Source organism: Lepidochelys kempii, chromosome 16 (genome assembly GCF_965140265.1).
Source record: "Lepidochelys kempii isolate rLepKem1 chromosome 16, rLepKem1.hap2, whole genome shotgun sequence".
NCBI lineage: Eukaryota > Metazoa > Chordata > Testudines > Cheloniidae > Lepidochelys > Lepidochelys kempii.
Genome location: NC_133271.1, coordinates 21,797,224 through 21,814,100, shown reverse-complemented (window position 1 = coordinate 21,814,100; position 16,877 = coordinate 21,797,224). Strand labels below are relative to the sequence as shown.

Genomic DNA, 16,877 nt, shown 5'->3' with positions numbered 1-16,877 from the left:
CTAACTACTCGACAAGTTTCCCTTCTCTTTCTATGCATCATTATAGTTATGCATAAGTTTCTGCTCTGAACTGTGGTAGCACACTGAGGCCCTAAATCACAACTGAAGCCTGATTATGCCAGGTGCTGCGTAGACACACATTAAGAAACATCCCCTGCAGAAGAGCCTTACCACCCAAGATACTGGACATTGACCACTACACCCATGCGTATCTTATTGCAGGACTAGGGCTTAGTTTAAGATAACATGCAGCAAGTGAGGGTAGAAAACAATAGAAGAGAAGGGGGAAGGAGGGAAACAACAATACGATCACTTATTTTGCTAGGCTAGGCACACAACTTGGCCATATTAAATGGTAAACTATCCACGACCTAATTATTATACCTTAATAAGAGTGTTTTTATGATCTGCTTGAACAATAAGGCATGTCTCAACTGGCACTATAAGCACACAAAGGCCAAGAGGAATTGAGCCCCAGAGAGCGGCAGTAATTATCCACACATGCACAACATGGAGTGTTTTATACAGATTATTAAATGGATTTTATAACTCAAAATCAGGAAGTACAAAGAAAAAACCCTATATCTTGACATTCTCTGAACATTACTGACATGCCTATGTCATCACAGACTGCCTCGGTCAATCACAAAGCTTTACTTAAGCCCAGAGTTCAAAACCATTCATCCCCCGGTAAATCAAAACGAAATGGAGAGTTTGAGCAAACGTGTGTAGTAAGAGACAATTAATTTAAAGTTTCCACCCAAATTAAGACTCTCTCTTCCACAGGTGCCTCATGTCCATAGGCTCATCCAAGTAATATGAAATGAGGTCACTTTAGGTATTCAAACACAATTAATCTGAAGTCCGCGTTACCAGAAAACAATTTGCAAAAGTCATAATTCTTCTTTAGCACTGTATTCAGCTCTTGCTATTATATATTATATATATATATACACTGAAAAAAAATACACTGTCCCTCTGTAAGGCAATCCTGTATGTAAGCCCTCACCGGTAGAGGCCAAATATTACATGTTTTGGTTTTGATTGGATTGACAACATTACTTGGATTGTGGCATGAAAACATCATCTTTAATCGTGAGCCTGTCCAATGACAGACACTCAGATGGTTGTCGACATTTTCTAGGCAGCACTACGACTCAGAAAGAGCCTAACTTGGTGATTTAATCCATATGCTACAAGCACACCATTGCACCAGAAAGGCTCCCTTAAAATAACAATAGCAGATCAAGTGAAGAGAAATCCAGCTATTAAAATAATGAATTACTAGGAGGTTGGGGAGAGTTATAGACATCTTTAATAAAGAGCCCCAAAAGAGGCTGGCTCAGAATGTTTTATTTTCCATCATTCCGTGCCATGTTATATACTTGTGGCTTAAAATGTTGACTCCCCTCGCATTCCCTTAAAGGCTTTGCAGCAGAAGAGGTGAAATCAGAGTTGGCAGGACCAATAAAGCAAGTAGCCAGAGCTGTAAATTAGCTTCTTGCAGCAGTCTACTGAAATAGTGAAAAATACACTGGAGTATGTCTCTGCGGTTCATCTTAACAGAGAAATTTAGGTTAGTACATTTTTTATTAAAAAATAAAACCCCTCTACAGAGGCTCACAAAAAGTGAATAAGCAAGAGTTCAACCAACTTTCCTCCACCCCCGGAATTAGCCCCAAATCCTGCAAAAATGTGTGCACATGCTCAGTGTTATGCTTGGGGGGTCCTCTTTGGGTATGTCTAGACTTCAATCAGCAGGTGTAAATTTCCGCTCAAGATGACATACCCACACTAGCCCTGGCAGAGCTAGCCCACTAAAAATAGAAGTGTGGCTGTAGCCGTGGGAGGAGCTCTCCACCCAAGTGCAGGCCTAGCGTCTCGGACGGGATCGGACGCAGGGCAGCTCGCCCTTTCCGACGCCTGTGCTGTCACGGCTGCACTGCTATTTTTACCGTGCTCGCTTGGTCTCCTCGTGCAGGAATTCACACCTCCAGCGCAAGTGCAGACATACTCTTGGAAATCAACGGGGCCACTCCCGTGTGTAAGACTTCACAGGATTTGGGCCTTTGTTATTGGACTTTAAAAGAAGGACATTTTCCTACTGTTCTGCCTCTGTAATCACAATTTCTGTTCATATTCATATGACGGATGGTTGCAAACAGTAACACAGAAGAGACCCAAACTTTAGGGAAGCTGGGATCCAGATCTGACGAGGACACAAACCCTGTAGCTGGAGCCCCTTTTATAAATCGTATTTCCCTCTGTAAAGTATCCAGAGATTCTCAGGTTACAAATATTAATGATCTAACCGTCCCTTCAGCGCTGTGAGGATAGTATTATTATCTTCCATTTGGGAAGACAGCGGCACAGTGAAGTTCCATACTTGCTGAAGAGCCAGTATTAGAGCTGGGAATAATACCATGGAGTCCTGAACCTGTCTCATCCTCTAACCTTGCTTCCTATTAGATAGCTTTCACGGCCAGGATTCCTTAGCTCAGTTTGCACTCATTTCTGAAGTATCTCATTGTACTAGTGCCGGAAACAAAACCAAACCGTCACATTAATTTAGTAGCCAGCCACCAGCCTGGCAGATTGGGGAGCAAAAATAATCCAAGTAAGCGTCTTCAAATATGACACATCTTTCATGTTTGAAATGCTAAAAATCCAGCATGAGTGAAGGGGCTCTCCAGGAACCATGAATACAGTGAGATTAAAGCAGGGATTATCAACTTCAGCAGTCTTTTTTTTTTTTTAAGTGTTACCAAAGCACAAGATTAAAGATAAACTGGCATTTCAATGAGATAGCGGCCCAGCACCTGAAAGGCACCAAGGTTTCAGCTAAGAACACTGACATTTCTATTTTGTTTCGTCTTGCTGCTCCCTAAAACATTGAACATCTTAAAAGCCCATCTGGCATCTTGCCCAGACTTTCTGGCTTAACGTGGCACAAAAGGCCTTCCCATTATTTCTGATGTCTTGAGATCACTAGTGCTCTTAGAAAAAGTAAAAAGAGGAAAAGGAATAAAAAGCACCATCCTTTTAGTATCATCCAAAAAACCAGCAGCACAACACCTCTTGTCTCGGGACAAAGTTCTGGTATCAGCTAATGACAAAATATTTCTGCTGGTCCCCACGCATCAGCCATTCAGAATTTCCCTGCCTTGGCAGGACAAGGCACGTAGATACACAAAATCCTCTGCTTCATTGTGCACCTTGTTTGGCAGACTGAGAAGGGAACGGTTGGTGTGACAGAGCCGACTAGACCAATGAGATACAGTTAAAATATTCAACTGGCCAGAATCAGCTCATTCTGTTTCTGGAGAAGCCAACTGTAAAAGACATTAAGCTTAACAACAACATATACACATGTAGGGCTTTTCTGTGTATTAATGTTACCCACTAACTTCATTTAGCACTAAAGTCTTGAGAACCGAACATTATGATCTACTCTAACAAGACAATGACAAAACAAGAAATGCATGTCTAGTGGTTATAACACCACCACGCTCTTTGTGGAAAAGCCCTACAAAATGTAATAGGTATGAACCCTATAAGATTCTATGGAATAGAACTTCTTTAGTAGAGTCTTACAGAAATTGTTTTACAAGGCTACATTTTACCACCTGTACTCACAAGAAGTTACTCCTAGCATAGTCACGTCAATCAGTGTAGTGTATTGCAGTGTGGTTAGAATCTAGCCCACCAAATTGAATAGCAAATGATATACTTCCTGTAGCGATTTTCTTAATAGCACGCTATTGCAAGGATATAATTCTTTATTAAATTCTAAAGACTGGTTCAAAAACACCTAAACAAAGACGATCATTTTCTTTTAAATTTTGTAGGAGTTTTTCATAAGGCACTGCATGCTCATTCTGTCTAATCTGATCCACTCCATTGATGGCCATGGTACTCGGCTTCCAATGCCATCCTGTGGCATGTTTCATTCAGAAAGATCCTGAAGTGTATAGGCTTGGATCACTTCATCCACTTCTGTAATACAGCCATCTCTGGGAAGGAAACCTAGTGCCATAAACCTTACAGAATAATGGGGGATAAACTTTGTTTTCCTCCTAGGGTTTCTTGTTCTCCAAAACTAAAAGCGACATGGTCCAACAGGAGCCATCCTAGCTGATTTTCCAAAAAATCATGGTAATTGGCAAGTCCAACAAAAGAATCCTTCTGAGTAACGCCCATCAGGGTGATCCTGGAGCATGCAACCCACCGCTCACCTGGGTGAGGTCAGAGCCTTGCCAATCCTTGGCTGGTCAAGTGAGGCAACATTTCAGCCAAATCCCTGCAGCCTCATGGGAAAGGAAGAGCCCAGGAGAGACTGCTGCAGAAGGTGACAATTCCTTGGCAACAGCATACACTTTCTGGGCTACACAAGCAACGGCACTGAGAACTTTGTTGCATAACATTCCAAAAAGTACAATGGTGCACACAGTGCCACAATGGCCAACTTTTCAAGGCAAAACTCACATTGAAGTCCATGGCGGCCTTGCAGGTGTAAAAAAATTAAAACTGACTGAGGGCTTCTCGCGTCGGCCCGGCATGCACACAGTTATCCACGATACGTGCACAAATGTAGCATTTGAGAAAGCAGCATCAGCGCCAAACATTGACCATTTGGCCAGACCAGAGTCCTCAAACATCAGGGTTTCTCCTTTTCCCCACAATCTGTGCACATAACAAACAAAGACCAGAGCTGACATGATTCCCTGAAGCCATTGGACTCCCATCATTCATGGCAGCTCACCAAGAAGGGAGATCGGGGTGCATCATGGGCAGTGTGGTCTGGCCAGGAAGCCCATTCCATTGACAGGAATCTGAACTACTGTGAGGATGCACAGCAGCATTTCTGAATCAAAATGTTTGGTTTTCAGCCCCAAAAAATTGATTTTTCACAAAAAAAGTCAAAAATGTCTATGGGCTGGGGTGAAAGGGTAATTTCCAATAAGCTCTGCTCTTAACCTGTGGCTCATAGAGGGATTTGCATCTAATAAAAAAGGAGCATTGCGTTTCTAACGTACGTAAAATAATTCTCCCTAGCAAACAAAATACCAGGGGAGGTACAGGCAACGTGGCTTCTGTCTTTCAGTATTACTGACTCGATAGGAACATTGGTTACTATAGTCCCGGAGGGAAAATAGAAGCATTTATCTTGCTGCATATGATATTTCTTTTCTCTCTCTCTCATGCAAGGTTCTCTGCTGTCTCATAACATCGTCCTCTCATTCACAGCATGAGGCCAGCCGCCACTTTCCAACCCCAGCGTGACAGCCTGTCCTGACATTTCTGAGCATTTGTAAACATCTGTTTTGAACAACATCGCAGCACAAAACTTAACTTGTGTAACCTGGCTGTGGGCTTGGCCCTTTGTCAAGCCTACCCAGCATTCAGAGGGCTTTACAGAGAGATACACACAGCCTTGGAACTAACTGAATTTTAATGAGAGGAGGTCATTTTTCCCCTGGAAGAATGCTGTGCTAGAGAAATATTTCGAAACTCCCCTAAATCAATTCCTGTGACATAGTATGCGATGGGAAGCCACCCTTTTCATAAGACACCACTCATGCTCCACTTTGCTTGTGACCCCTGTCTACCTCCAAGTTAAGTAATTTCAGCTTCCAAAACAAAAATCTATTCAAGTTTGGTTTGTTCTCATGAAGATTCAGACAAGCACATGATATGAACTCCCTTAACTTTCAGCTCTCACTGAACCATGTTGAAACAAAGACAGCGTAGGCCCTAAGCCCTCCAAACACTGCCATTCCCAGTTAACTGGGTCATTCCAAGTTCCCAGCACAAACTACAAGCTTGTAACAGCCACAAAACTCCACAGCACTAGAAAACACCTAAAACATATTATTAGTTCCTTGAGGTTTGTAAACCTGTTACCTACAGGAGCTACAAAAGCTTCAGTCTCATTGTAACTGGATGCAGGGCCCAGAAATTAGGACCTTTCTAGAAATATGTGCTTTTTTAATGATTCACGTCTCTTTCCCATTGCCCCAAACCAAGGTTGTCTTCATACATACTTTCTGCTTACAGCTGCAGATTGCGGGGGGGGGGGGGGGGGGGAACTGAAGGAAATTAGGTTACTGAGAAATGAAGGAAATTAGGTTACAGTCTGCTGCCTTCATGAAACCTTTTAATTACATTCAATTTATAGCTATTGGCATCTTGATGTTTTTGTGTGTGTATGTTGAAATATCTTGCTTGCTAGGCAGACAAGGCAAAAAAGGAAAAATAAACTAAAAGCATATTTTGAAGGGGAGGCTTTTGTATTCTGATAAATTGTCCTCTTCTGCTATAATAATTGTTCTGGGCTTCTCTGTGTCTGCAATCATCTAGCACATGTACATTGCAATCAGTGCCAGCTCCATGGAAACAGCCTCCTTAGCTGTTGGCTAAGAGGAGCACTGGGTCCGTTTGTCCTAAGAATCTGCTCTAATCAAGGCCACTTCATTACAAGTGATGGCACTAATGCCTGACCGCCTGTGAAAGGCTGATAGTGGAATTGGCAAAGCTTTGCCAGCTGCAAAAATGTATGCTCTTGTTGTTTAGTAGGGTGGCTGTGAAGTCTTGTTTCCAGCTGACAATTAAAGCCAGCCTGTTTGGAGATATGTCAAGCTTTTGGGACAGTAAAGAAAACCTCAGGACTTCAGTCCTATTCATCTTCTGGTGTGCATAGTTTCATATCAACAGCAGAAAGCCCATAAATTGACTACCATGGAGGATCCCATTACAGTTTAATGAGAAATGCAGAATGCAGAGAAACAGAATATGCAATTCCACCCTGGAGCCCTTTTTACCAGGCTACTTCATAGGTGGGTTTTCTGTTGGTTTGTTAGGAGTGGTTTGGTTTTATAACAATGGCGGATGTGCCTTTTCAAATCATTGAGTCATTGAATCATAGGGTTGGAAGGGACCTCAGGAGATCATCTAGTCCAACCCCCTGCTTGAAGCAGGACTAATTCCCAATTTTTGCCCCAGATCCCTAAATGGCCCCCTCAACAATTGAACTCACAACCCTGGATTTAGCAGGCCAATGCTCAAACCACTGAGGGCTAAAAGAGATCAATAAAAATGCAAGCTTCTTACCGAGCTTGGCTAAGACTCTGATTTCTTTAAGAGGATCTACTATGTGCACAGGGCCAGGTTTCCAGTAAAGTTCTCTGCTTTATATAACAAATCTGCTGAAATGCAGCATTCAGTCTGGTTACTGATCTTCTTTGGAAGCACATCCAACACTTAGGAAAAACAACTTCAGTGCCCATTAGAGCCAGCTTTTACTTTCCTCTTTAATTGTTAATCTTCCCAGCAAATGTCTGTTAATTTAATGCAGTTAGAGATACAGTCATAACCCTCTTCTAGCTGAGTTCTGGTGATGTTGGGTCAATACATTTTTGAACTGTTTACAGCAGACGACCTTCCAAATCGAAATAACATTAAACAGCCGTAGGACTTTCTTTCCAAGTCACAGATAGCACAGTGTTGACTAGAACTGACTTCACTGAACCATAATTATTCATATTGTTGCAGGAACCTTGCATGCAGTGCTCAATTTGCTCCATGAGGCGCACTCAACTCCAGCTCCAAACAAATGCAATAAACTAATGAAGGATGAGCTGCAAAACTTAATGGACCTAATTCTGCATCCACCTACAACAGCTTTGCTCCAATGACTTCAGTAGTGTTACTCTTGATTTATATTTATATTTTATATATTTAGTTTCTTGTGCAAATGAGAATCCAATGTTCCTGGACACATACAGGCAAAAGAATAGACAGGATCTCTGAAACGGCAGCTTGACTGAGGTTTATTGTGACGTTCACATCTCAATCCAGCTGCTAAACTATGGAAAGAATCACAGATCTCCATCTCCCCCATATCTGACTAAACTCCTGTACCTGGCTGTCTCTGTCACAACCCGGAATAGCAAATGCTCAGAGTTATATTCCACAGACAAAGAACTGTTTACAGAAACTACTGGGCCAATCATTTCAAACTTCTAATAGTACTAAGAGAATGCCGCTCTCTGCTTGTGGACAGTTTGTGCCTGGAAAAAGAGGTTGCACTTTGTTGAAATTCTTCATGAATTATTCACCCAGCTTTACTTAGCTTTTTCCTATGCAACAGCTGGGGGTGGGAAGGGAGGTACCCATTCAGTCTGATGATGAGACAGCTTTGTTGCATCTTAGGGCACGAGATCAGGGATCAATGCCATGCACACGGAAGAGGTAGCACCTCTCCCTAGCCAGGCCTTATAGCCTTGAGAGGATTCTGATTTTAAGAGAAGCCACTCGACCAACTGGCCCAGACAGCCAGTTTATAGGCTTTACATTACTGAACTCTGCTTAAATATTGCATTCAGCCTAGCTGCTGAGTTTCAAATGCATGCAATGCTTGAGAAAGATCCCCCAGTGTCAGTTAAATCCCGATTTTACCTTCCACAGGATCATATGAATGTGAAAGCCAGATTCAGAGGCAGCTTAATTTAAAAAAAAAAAAAAACACAACCCTCTAAGGGCCAGATTTATCAGTGTCACTCTGTTGGAATCAGCTAATTTACCCAGCTGAGGATCTGGCCCACAATTCTGATACTCTTAAAATAAACATTACATCCAATAAATCGAGAGTAGGACATTATTTAACAATAAGGCTAAAAAAAAAAAACCATCCAACAATCCCCAATCCCCAGCAATGAGCTTTATACACCATTCATCAACCAGAACAGCAACTCAAAGGCTTTGTACAGCATATTCCTCTCACCCCTGGGCCACTGCTTACATCCGTGTCTTACCTCAAAGACTTCCTCATCCAGTATCCTGGTTCCAAACACAATGATGCCGTTGACGTCAATGATGGGGTGGTCGCTTCGGTCCAAGAACTTAGTTACCTTCTTTTTACAGTCCAGAATCAAAGTGACGTTTTTCTTCTGTACACTGATGGCTATTCTGTGCCACCTGTGAAATAACACAGCCCGCAAGCTAGTTAAACAGAGCCTTCTGCTTTCATTAAATGAGCCAACAGTTTATAACAACTAGTTTGATCATGAAAGGATGTTGATATAAAACTACAGGCCAATCATTGTCCCCAATCAGGGTGAAATTCACTGATGGGCAGAGGGCCAGTAAAAGGCCATGCATCACTTAAATCCCCAAAAGACAGGAATTCACACGGCTGGGGCAACAGGGAGGACCACTTGGCTCCTAATCCATCAGAGTGGGAATCTCCCTTGCACAGTTGTGGAGCGCATTGGGGGGAGAAGTGGCCCTGGTGGAGCCCCAATTTTCCCCTCGTCCCCCTCTTCTATCCTCCTTAAGCCCAACACTAGGTGATTTACATGGACCTTAAGTGTCACACAGGTTTGTTTAAGCCCTTTGCACAGGGGGAATGTCATCCCTGTAGCCACAAGTCCCCACTGACTTGAAGTGCCTAATATTTCACTAATGTTCAAGGGTTTTTTGCATACCTGTTATTTATATGGCAGAATGGAAGAGCTCAGTTAGCAGAGACAGAGCACTGGTAAAATATATATATATTTATAGCACACACATCTTATACACACTTAGGTGTTCATATAGGTACTCATATAGACTGATGATTGCTTTTATCGTGCACCTCACATTCTCAATACACGACGCTGCACTTACTTGCCATCTGAGAGGTTAATGCCTCGAAAGAGAGGATAGTCTTCTGGGCCTGGCTTCCCGGTATGGTCTTCGTACAGGAATACAGGAGATCTACCCATCTCCATGCCGATCTGCTGGATCCCTTGCTCATTGTAAATGGAGATCAAGAAGGACTGACCTCCTTTCTTGGCTTTTACAGTGGACAGAATGGAGAAGTCCTCAGGAAAGGCCGAAGCTGAAGTGGAAAGGCAAAGGAGTTAGTTGTTCTTTTGGATGTGATGGTGTGCCCACAATTCATACACCCTACAACCTGGTGAACAGAGGAGAAACCACCAGCGATTGCTCCTCCTTCCAGATTTGTCCATATTAGCAATCCCCAAACTGCTGCCCATGGCAGAGAGGTATGTCAGTGCTACCTGTGGATGGGAACAACACATCCTATAGGAATGTGACCTGCAGCCTCCATTACCACTAATAAGACACTTAAATAAATGGCAAAGTGTTGTGTACGGATACCACCAGGATTCTAACTCGATAATGAAGGAGTACAATGGCTTCAGACAACATGGAGCTTCAAAGATTCTTGCGGGGGGGCCCGCTCTGAAGGCTCAATTGCTCTACCCAGTCACACAGCTCATTGTGATTAGGAGCCCTTATGTGATTAAGCTAGGGTGACCAGACAGCAAGTGTGAAAAATCTGGACGGGAGTCATAGGCGCCTATATAAGACAAAGCCCCAAATACCGGGACTGTCCCTATAAAATCGGGACATCTGGTCCCCTTAGATTAAGCCCAGGGAGAAGACAGCAGAAAATTTGGTGAAAAGCAGCTCCCATGGCAAAGAGTCATCTATTCTAAGGGCTCAGTCAGTCTTCCAGTTCAGCAGTCAACCTTACTAGGGATCATTCATTAACGATCAATGAGCCCTTTTTGGCCTCCACCATTCAAACTACAGCCACACCACATTCAAACTCCCATGCTAAGTAGAGGAGGGCCTCGATGTTGTTGGATGGGAGACCTCCAGTGGGAGACTAAGGTGTTGCTGCTGCGAGTGATGGGTGTAAATCTGTAGCTTTTATGCCACTTAGTTCCATGGTAGGCCCTGGAACTTCTTGGGAGACAAGATATGCTGTGCCATAGGATCCAGAGGTTGTCTAGAGACGCTCGAAACTCAGGGATTATTTTTACAAAATGTCCCCTGTTAAGTAGACACATGCAACATATTAGGTGCGTTGTTGTTTTGCTGGGGCTTTTTAAATCAGTTTTTGTCTATTTAGGCAAGAACAGAGCATTCTGTGGCTTTGGCTCACCGCGTTAGCATGGGCAGCAAAAATTTAAAAGCAAAAATAAATCCAACAATAAAATGGAGACTTTGGTTTGACTGAGCTTTGAAAAGCGAGGGGCAAAGATGGCTTCTCATGCCAATTGTCCACAGGGATACCGTGGCCCATGTCCTCCTGCACATGGGGATTAAAGTGTGATTACAGGCAGGAAAGCGAGCACAATGATATTGTGGGATCCCATCTTTATTCTTGCAAAGCCCATGTTGTAATTAAGCCCTGGAAACAGGGCTTCAGTGGGACTGGAGTGGTACATAGACTTGATCCAGTCATTTGGACAGGGGTGTGTGTGTTCCATCCTCAGAGACTGCAGATCAATTTAACCCAAGGCTGCAAGGCAGCACATGGGAGTTTTCTAACTGCCAGAGATGTATACGCCTTATGGCATCTGAAATCCCAATTGGTTTGGTTTCCTGCCTCTCCCTCCATCAGCAGCACTGCAGATTCTACAGATGAATCCAAATTGCAAAACCCACGTCCACCTCCGAAAATTAATTCCTCCAATATGTAGGGGGCGTTGCTAACTGAAGGAGGGTTTGTGTCACTTCTTCCGATTATTATCGAGATAGGGGCTGCTGAAATGTGTGTACTTCTGTCATCTTAACATGTTGTATTCTAACAATATAACAACACTTGCAAGGGTATCTGTCCCTCGGGCTAAAGCCTTCAAAGAAGGACGTAATTGTCCTCTTGCTCCTATCCACTGAGGAAATCTTAAGTGAAGGAGTGCCAGAATGGAACAGGGTGTTGCTGTGATGTGTCGTGTGTGTGACGTGAACATCTCTGTGTAGTACCTGGCAGTGTCTGAGGAAGTAATAGCCCTGTGGCTAATTTTTTAAGCTGTAAATTCACAGCCATCTAAACCACAAAAAATGTTAACCCAAGTGTCCAGCAGCTTCACACAAGTTTCCCTCCCCACCGTAGGCTTTTCTTAAAGGATGCCCCAGGGCTGAATGAGGGATTTGACCTAGTTAGGCTACAGTGGGCCTTATTCAAAGTGTGGGGAGTGTATCAGACCACAGCAGGGCTTGTTGAGCGCAGAGGCAAGGAAGTCATATGAGAAAAGAACGAGGAGTACTTGTGGCACCTTGGAGACTAACAAATTTATTTGAGCATAAATGTGTTAGTTTCTAAGGTGCCACAAGTACTCCTCGTTCTTTTTGCTGATAATGACTAACACGGCCACCACTCTGAAACCTGTCATAAGAGAAAGAGACACTCAGATAATTTTCTCCACTGTCCTGGGGAATTTGCATCTGCCAGTTCCTTTGCATCAAACTCCTTTCATTCATTCATTTTCATTTCCTTTAGCACCTAACCCCCACTCTAGGTGCTCAGCCATAATCAGAGTACAAAAGAGTAAGTAGAAAGCCACCAAATCCACAAAGAACAGCCTGTAACAAAGGAAAACAATTACTGTCCTGCAAGGTATGACATGAAATTCAGCCCCCAGGCAGAGGTCTGCCCCCTGCACTTAAATGGTCCTGTTCAGCACAGGAGTGTCACCAAGTCCACCCAGCTGGTGTCTTCACTGGAACAAGGGCAGTTTATTCCAGCTGAGGATCTGGCTCAGCTCAGGAACATCAATCCTTTTGGTAATACCGCTGCAAGTGGATACCACTGATCAGAATCTTGAAAAGCAACTCAACAAAGAATATGGGGCCAGATCCTCACCTGATGTAAAGGGGTGCAGCGGCATTGAAATCAAGGGTGTTGCACCCAAATTACACCAGCTGTGGATATGGACCAGGAGATAGTTTTCCCTAAAAGTACCTAGCTGTAGATAGGAAGTTGTTTCCTTGCACTGTTACGCTGGTTTTATGCCAGCCTAACCTCACTGACTTTAGTGAAATTACACTAATGTAAAACCACTGTTACAGAGTGGAGAACCAAGCCCAGTGCTTGATCTCAGTTCCCACACTTACGTTAGCTAAGACATGGTCCCAGAAATGAAGGTATGTGATAACTGTCCCTTCCCTAGGATGACTTATGCTGTCCCTTTCCTTCTGCCTGTATACTCCTATCACTGCTGTTTCAAATCAAATGCAGACATGTTCCTGCTTACAATTATGGAGAACAATTTGGGGTCTTTTATGTAAAATATGTCACATCCAAAATGATCCATAAAAATGGAGAATTTCATTATGAATCCTCCGTACAGAACTTTTCAACCTCAATGACTTGCCAACTCATTAAAAAGCTGCTTTTAATTTACTTTGTATTATTATGATTATTATTAAAATGTCTCCATGGCAATGTGGGTTTCTCAGCTCAAATAACCATCATTGATAAATTATGGTTGACATGACTCTGTTATTGCTCTGTTACCCTGGCAAAGTAACAATGCATTTACTGTCATGGTTAGAAATGATCCAGGCTACCCAATGATATGTGGAGGGGGTTACGTTCAGAATGCAATAAAACTAATAACAAAATAACACATAGGGCGTGATCCAAATTCTATTGCAATAAATGGAAAGACACGCCTTGACTTCAATAGGCTCTGGGACACGCCTTTATACACCATTCTACATTTTCAGCAATGCTCATGCTGAAAGGTGTTGAGCACCCATCTCTCCAATAAAGGGAATTACACCAGTAATGAATTTTGCCCATTGTATCAATATCCCCTCAAGGCTGAGTGCCACTCTAGCTCAGACCATTATAAATTGCTTTTGGCAGCACGCCAAAACTAAGTATTAATGTCCCCATTTTACAGATTTCAGACCACCCAAGGCAAACGAAGGTGGTCTGAAATCTAAGTAAACAGGTCCCACTCTCTCAAATTATTGTCCAACCGCCCTTAGGTGATACGGTCACCTGATCCCACTGCCCTGTGAGAATCATTGACCCAATGAAAGCAGGATGGAAAAATGAACGTCCCTCAGCCCCAAAAGACCTAAAACCCAATGGCTGGACAGCATCAGCAGACACCTATCCCTCATAGGCACCTTCCCTCATAACGTGCCGGATTTGGCACAGGACAGAACATGATGGGGATGCACACATGGTAGCCTGTGTGCTGTCCAAGCAACCGCATGAGAACAAACCGTTGTACAGATGGGGCAATGTCCATTGAAATATCCCTGATCTTCAACAGCTCTTTTCAAAGGCCATTGAAGGGGGAAGGAGTGGGGGATGGGCACAAGTGAGGCACAGATTATTCCTCTGCACTCAGCCATCTCCGGGCTGGAACAATTAGTTGCCAGCGAGTAGTTCGGCGACGGCCTCTTCGGCATGCTCTGGCATTTCACTTTCCGGGACCAGAACAGATCCACATTCCACCACGGCAGCCTGGCGTTTGGAACAAGGCATAATAGGTCTGTGAATGCCTGTTAGGGTACTTTGCCTCCACCTAACATCCATGTCCCCTGATCCCATATGGCTGTCCCTTAACACTGGTGCATGAGCACTGAAAAGAAACAGAGTGGCTGTAAACACTAAACACTGGAGATTCCTTCCTTTCTTCCCCTCCCTCTCCCTCACGATATCGGTGTCAAATGCAGTCCGATAACGAAGAAAAATATCTTTTTACAACCACCAGACTTGAGCCTGTGGAGTTGGACTGGGTTCTTTCCTTCTCAGAAGTCATGGTCAGTAATTAAGGCCAAAGTAGACCTTTAAGTGACAACTGTTCAATCTCATAGTCTTCTAAATATAGCCTCGGTGATACCTGGGAAGTTCCCCAAGGAGTTTGCAGAGGTGTAACTAACTGGATCCTAGTAAAGAACTCTGCTGATTAACCTGGAAGGAAGGAAAACATGGAATCATAGAATACCAGGATTGGAACGGACCTCAGGAGGTCATCTAGTCCAACCCCCTGCTCAAAATAGGACCAATCCCCAATTTTCTGCCCCAGATCCCTAACTGGCCCCCTCAAGGATTGAACTCAAAACCCTGGGTTTAGCAGGCCAATGCTCAAACCACTGAGCTATCCCTCCCCGCAACTGAGCTATCCCTCCCTCCACTTGCTCACTTTCTCTTAGCCCTGCTGGCTCTGTGGGGCTTAACAGATTAAAAAGCAGGCCGAACTTATTCTGTGTCACCAAAATCAGCAGATCCAACTCTGGATACCCCCAAGTACCAGATCTGTTGCATAAGAAGATACCATTTCTCTCATCACCTTTCAGAGTAGAATGGTTCTTTAAAGGCCCAATTTAATCCTTTGCTATTAGTGCGTCTGAGGGGACCCTGGATTTTTCTGGTGTGGTTCATTTTCCTCCTAGAGGAAATGTCCTGGCTATCATCTAGGGTGTTTCACCCTTAAATATATGTGCACAAATAATGCAGAGAATGTTAAGTTTGCAACAGGAATGCAAATTACTGCATTTTTGTTGCTGCTGTTGAAAGACTATGTCTCCCTCTGTCTTTCTTGCACTCGCATGAGGTTGGAAGAAAAATGGTTTTGCAAGGAAGTTGAAGAATTTATTTAGGGAGCTGGGGAAAGATCACCTCAGCAGATCTCCTCGCTCTTGTGGGTTTAAAAGCACAAATGCACTTTAAAAAATAAATCTGCTTTGTTGGCTGTAACTACAGACGCAGAATGGAAAGCCCATAAAATTACCGGCTTAAAAAAACACAAACTTCTAATTAGCACAAAATATTACCTGTTTGCCTAGAGCCCTTTAGAGCGGAAGGGGAAAGCTATGTTTTAAAGGTTTTTACCCACACCCACCCATTTAGTAACATGAAATCACAAAAACCTCATTTCCCATGGTAAATTGCTCTACAATTACTTCATTGTCTTTATATTTCCTCTCACTCATTTGCTGGGGGCACCTAAAGTCATATCTAGTTATGGGGCTGATTTGAGACAACTCCTAGATCAGAGGGAAGATGCTGGCATGGAGTCATGGTGCTCTGGAACAGTATCCAGGAGACCCAGTTCTTAACCTCTCTTTCCCTGCAACAGACAAAAGGAAGCCTTTGGAGAGAGAGATGGGGATGTTAGTATGTCCTTGAGTGGGAGCCAGCCCTTCAAGTGACTGAAGAGCTGCATTGGTGGATGCCAAGGAAATACCCTCCAGGTCTTATCAGCTAAGAAGGATGGTGGATGAAAAACAAGAATGAGAGGAGGGTAGGTGAAAAGGATTATAGTGTGGTGGGGAAATATAAAGGACTCCACCAGGATATCAAAATCTCTCCTTAGGACAAGAGAAAATTGTATTAACAGGCCAGGAATTGCATTATTCAATCCCTTTGCTGCATTGGCCATGTGCATTCACTGCCCAGAAGATCCCGTTCACCTGCTTAAGCCCAGAGTCTCTGAAAGTGCCACTTGAATTGCACAGCATGAAAACCTATGAAAGCCAAAACCCACTGTGCAGGGGTTAGAGCAAGCTATTATGCACACTAGAAAAGTGTCCTTTGAATGTGGCTCTTGGATACAATGTCCACAGCTAGGGAAAACATTTTACATTATTCCAGACTGGCGATGACATTGCATTTCTTGGCTTGAAAATATTTAGGCTTGGAAGAATTAGATTTTATCAGTAAATGTCGATAAACATCCATTCCACCATACACACGCAAACCGATGAAAAAGTATTTCCATCAATAATCGAAATTTACAGATAGGCAAAGTAACAAAAATACTGCTTGAGAACTTATGAGGGTTTGTTTTAAGGATATTAACTTTGTATATTTTGACATTGTGTTTTAATGGTTATACAGCTTTAACTTTTTTAATTTCAATGTCTACTCTTATTAAATAATTTATGGTCTGACCTCCCCGCCCCCTGTCCCCATTGGCCCTACAACTCTGAAAATTTAAGTCAACACAAATTGGAAAAAATGCTTTAAAATAAACATCCACCAAAATTATTTTTTAAAAAATCAAATTCTGATAAGCCCCAAAATATCCATAGAGCCCTTCTTTAGCTTTTACTCGTTC

General features: G+C 43.1%; 1 protein-coding gene across 2 annotated transcripts in view; it reads right to left on the bottom strand.

The window, feature by feature from the left end:
• COL5A1 (collagen type V alpha 1 chain) overlaps positions 1-16,877 on the bottom strand; it is a 249,106-nt gene that overhangs the window by 172,667 nt on the left and 59,562 nt on the right. For both annotated transcript variants that reach the window (XM_073313982.1, XM_073313983.1), the window contains exons 3-4: positions 9,667-9,880; positions 8,814-8,976 (exon numbers count right to left, since the gene is read on the bottom strand). In XM_073313982.1, the coding sequence (XP_073170083.1) occupies positions 8,814-8,976; positions 9,667-9,880 (377 nt within the window). The remainder of the gene's footprint in view (positions 1-8,813; positions 8,977-9,666; positions 9,881-16,877) is intronic.